Source organism: Primulina eburnea, unplaced genomic scaffold, assembly GCF_022965805.1.
Source record: "Primulina eburnea isolate SZY01 unplaced genomic scaffold, ASM2296580v1 ctg811_ERROPOS3073944+, whole genome shotgun sequence".
Classification (NCBI taxonomy): Eukaryota; Viridiplantae; Streptophyta; class Magnoliopsida; order Lamiales; family Gesneriaceae; genus Primulina; species Primulina eburnea.
In genome coordinates this window covers 621180-625853 of record NW_027331580.1, presented here as the reverse complement: position 1 = coordinate 625853, position 4674 = coordinate 621180, and the positions used below count along the sequence as shown (strand labels likewise).

Genomic DNA, 4674 nt, shown 5'->3' with positions numbered 1-4674 from the left:
TCTGGTTTCCAGACATTGTGTATTCGTTTGCTTGAATTTATTGTTCCTTATTTTTTCAAGGCCCATAATATGTCAAACATGAAAAAATTTCAACACAACCTACTTAAATTGTTTGGAGGTGTGGGTCAAACCGATGGACCCAACCCAAATTGACGGCTTTAATCACAATTATCTTTACCGTGTTTTATTCAAATAATTTATAAATATAAACCACAAAAAAATGTTGGTGGCAAAATTTTTTATTTAAACATATAAATTCTAGTCAGCGGTCACAAGTAAAAATATTTAAAAATCAAATTTTTTTTATAAAAAAAGTATATCACAATAAATTTTTTGACCATATTTTATTAAAGTAATTTTTAAATATAAACATTTGCAAAAATATTTTTTAAGATGCATAAGCTATATCCAACGTAAAAAAAAAAAAAAAATTAACGAAAACATGAAGAAAAAAAACAATTAATTAGGCACAAAAAAATTTCACAATTCAACAATGAGCCATTTCTAAACTTTAATTAATTTAATTACATAATGAAAAGATAAATAAAAAAAATCTAAATCATTTGTTTAAAATAACACCCTTTTCCCAAATCTCAACTCTGGGGACGTGCGCAAGCTTCCACATATGCCCTCCATTGAATTTCTCTGACATATTCACGAATTCCACATGCTGAAGATTGATTAAATGCTCGATGCCCTCCGGCAACTCCTCCATTCGTTCACAATCCCATAAATCCAATCGTGCCAGGCGAGGCATGGAATCCTTCTCCACTCTCACACATCTCAACCCTCTTAATTTCCCTAGACACAATGTTTCAAGCTTCTGAAATTTTCTGCTCTTGAAAATCAATTCTTCGCCTTCATATGCAAATATAGCAATCTCTAGGCGTACCAGATTGGGCAAATCTCCGAGGTGTTCTAACGGATCCTCTTTTAGTCTACTCCCCCATAGTCCTAGTACAGCAAGCCCATGAAGCGAATATGCCCACCGAGGAAGCTTCTCCAAACGTCCGCACAGACAAATCATACGAAGAAATGGCAAAGGTAGAGAAGACAAAGAGTGATCCAAATCAATCACCTCATCCTCATTAATGGATGAAATGTCAAGCTCCCGCAGGTTGGTGAGATTCACTAGCGACAAGCAAAGATCCCTTCCATCTTCTCTTCTCAGTTTTGTGATGCCCAAACTTCGGAGTTGAGTTAGCTTCCCTACTTGTTGCACTATTTTAATACCATCTTCTTCGTCTGCATCTATCCCACGAAGCGTTTGTAAGGATGTCAAGTAAGATCCTATTTCATATGGCGCCTTACAGCCTTGTGCAACAACTGAGACTGGATTTGTGCTGTAGGACGTTCCTACTAGGATATGCCGAAGTTTGCGAAGCTTCAGAATCTCAACGGGGAATTCTGTCACTTTGGATCGGTCGAGATTTAACGTCTCTAGGATTTGAAGATTTCCGATTGATTTTGGAATGACAGAGATATTTGTTCCACTTAAGTCGAGATATTTGAGGTGATATTGTTTGAATACATCATTTGGGATGCTATCTATTGGAGCATTTCTTAGACTCAATACCTTCAATATCCTGCAATGCCCCAAAACCTCATGGAAGACGAGTACTACTGATTCTGAATATTCTGAAAAATCCAACCAAAACAAAGAGCGAAGATACTTTACATTGTCTGTCCCTTTATGAATTGCCATGCGTCGGATCTTATCAGGACGAATCATCTCTCCTTCGCTAGTTCCTGTAAACAGATTTTGTTCTCTAGATTTCGAAATGATGTATTCACGTAGAATGTCATGGATACGAAACGATTCTGGGGTGGTTCCATCAAGAGATGTTTCTGCTACCCCGATTAGACTTCTGTTGAGAAGCTCACTAAGATAGGTCTCTGCGATTTCTTCCCGTGTCTTTCCATCTTTTGGCTCCACAAAACCTTCTGCTATCCATATACGAATTAACTCCCACTTTTCGAGCAAATAATCTTCTGGAAAGATGCTCAAGTATAAGAAGCATGCTTTGAGATAGTATGGCAAGTCATAATAACTGAGAGACAGTAGTTTGTTCAGCCTTTTGAGATAGTCTCCCTCTAATTCAAGACCAATGGTGCGCTCTAATATTTTCCAATCTTCAAAATTGTTGTTCTTGGTTGCTAGGAGCCCACCAATCACAACAATTGCAAGCGGCAAGCCCTCGCATCTCTTTAAGATGCTTTTCGAGATTTCGTTTAAATAGGAAGGACATGAGTTTCCTGGAAATGCCTTTCTGTAAAACAATTTTTCCGAATTTTCAGCATTCAAAGGAGCTAAATTATACAAATGGCCACCGGTCTCGATACAAGCGGCATTGCCTATGTTGTATAAGCGAGTCGTGATGATGATGCGGCCACGAGCATTATTTCTTGGAAATGAATACCTGATGGATTCCCATACATGGACTTTCCAAACATCATCTAGGACAATCATGTAAGTTTTATCCTTGAGAAACTTATAAACATATTCTTTCATTCCGTCGCCATTCATTGCTTCCAGATTTTCTGGTGGTTGTAGCTTGGCTTCGCTAACAAGCTGGTTAATCATGTCCCGCAAAAGACGATCTAAGTCGATATTCTCTGAAACAGTAACCCACACATGGCAATCGAAATTGGATTTTACTGATGAATCATCATAGATCTTTTTAACAAGGGTTGTTTTCCCCAACCCACCCATGCCAACCACTGAAATGACCATAAGCCCATCATCAGTCTGCTTAAGCCACTCGACCAGCTGTTTCTTTGGTTCTTCAATGCCCACAACCTCTTCTTCTTCCAATAGAAGCGCATCACCTCGTGTGTCATACGTTTTACTGCTACTGCTTGACTCTTGATTCTTGAAACCATAAATGTCTTTGAATCTCAGTTGAGTCGTGGCAACATTTTCCATTCTTAACTTGATTTTTCGGAATTCAGATGCAATTTGATGGCGAAGTATCACTTTTTTTACCGAGGCACACATCTTTTTGACGTATCGTTTGTATCCATCTGCATCACAATGTAAATGGGCTAGTTTGAGCATGTATCTTTCGAGGACATCTTCAGTGTCGTAAGTGATCTCGCGCACTTTCTTGACCCATTCTTTGAGTTGGGGATCAGTTTCTTCTTTCTCATCAGCAGCTCGAAGAAATGCCCTCATCTGTCCCAATTCATCTCGAATATACACGGCATTGTCTCCGATCCCTCCAAGCAATTCTTGCTCCTGTTGGAGGAAGAGAGTAAGCTGATTGAAGAGAAACGATGCCGCACTCTCTGCCATTTTTATTCATTCAAGTCCTCGTATATACGTACGTTGTTGTTATGCTGCAAGATACAAAGATCAAATGAAGGTAACTTCAGTGGTGGAGTAGAATTGGAGATAGAATTCTACAAAGAAATTAAGAGGAAAATGGTTTGTAAAAGAATCAAACATGATAGAAGAAGAATTATACCTCATATGTTGAGATCCATTATTATTATTTCTTTCTTGGAAAATAAAATCACTTGGTAGGAGAAGAGGATAAGGATTACAAGAAGCAAGAGACCTCAACTTTATAAAAATAATCCTTCCCTTAGCTAGCTGGAGGGTCGGAGTTGACCCAACTTTCAAGTCTTTCTGTGTGGACTTGTGGAAATTTCAATTTCCACGAAATTTTCCTAATTTTTAATTTGGAGACTCTTCTTTGTGGACTTGTCGTCATCGTGGAAATTTCTTAATTTTTAATTGAGTAGGTCTCTTGTGACATGATTTTATGTATCTTTATCTGTGAGACGGATCAACCCTACTGATATTTACAATAAAAAGTAATACACTTAGCATAAAAAGTAATATTTTTTCATGGATGACCCAAATAAAAGATCCGTTTCACAAAATATGACCGTTTCACACAAGTTTTTGTTTTTTTAATTATAGCTAGATTTTTTGTGTAGACAGAGATTTGCAGTACCCAAAATTTCGAAACCTGACAATTTTCACTCATTTTGTAAATTTGCACCACAATTTTTTGAAATTCATTCAGTCGCCATTAACCTCATTTTTTCGGAAATTTAAAAGGGTACATTTGACCACTTCTTGTCACATGGTATATCGGACTCTGACAATCCATTTAAGAGGCTGATTATGACCAGAAAACCGAGTAATGACAGCTTGCAAGTTGCAACCCCCCTCCCCCTCGCCATGCAGCTTATATGAGAAAGATTTGAATTTGGACAAGTCATAGACTAATATGACGATGAAAAGATAAATAATTGAGTTGGAAGCAACCACCACCGTAGTAAAATTGTGTTGTCTCAATTTAGACTTATGAGACGCGACTCTTTAGCTCTGATCTTGCTTATTGATGGTACGAGGGTGTCTATAAATATTAACATTTAAGGTCTTAAGCACACAACTCATCAGAACAATAATACACTATCTACAGACTACAGTGAGTTGACGTACTCAAAAAGATTAAAATTGGAGAAAATCATAATACTTACAATCATTCAACGGCTAAAGATAATTGTGAAGGCCACATATTTTGTAAGCATGCAAGACAAATGCATCTCAATGCATGCATATGTTCCGAAAATTTGAAGACATAAAAGCAAGCGACTTTAGTCTCCATAGCTTATTAAAAGCTCTTCAAAACGAGACACAAACCTAGGGTCTCCATCTGA

General features: G+C 37.5%; 1 protein-coding gene across 1 annotated transcript; it reads right to left on the bottom strand.

Annotated features, from left to right (window-relative positions):
• Window positions 1-503: 503 nt before the first annotated feature.
• On the bottom strand, window positions 504-3616 carry LOC140822390 (disease resistance protein RPM1-like). Its single transcript, XM_073183141.1, has 2 exons — window positions 3468-3616; window positions 504-3339 (listed from the first exon to the last, which is right to left on the bottom strand). The coding sequence occupies exon 2, from the start codon at window positions 3293-3295 to the stop codon at window positions 560-562; it is 2736 nt and encodes a 911-aa protein (XP_073039242.1). The 5' UTR covers window positions 3296-3339; window positions 3468-3616; the 3' UTR covers window positions 504-559.
• Between the last annotated feature and the right edge of the window lie 1058 nt (window positions 3617-4674).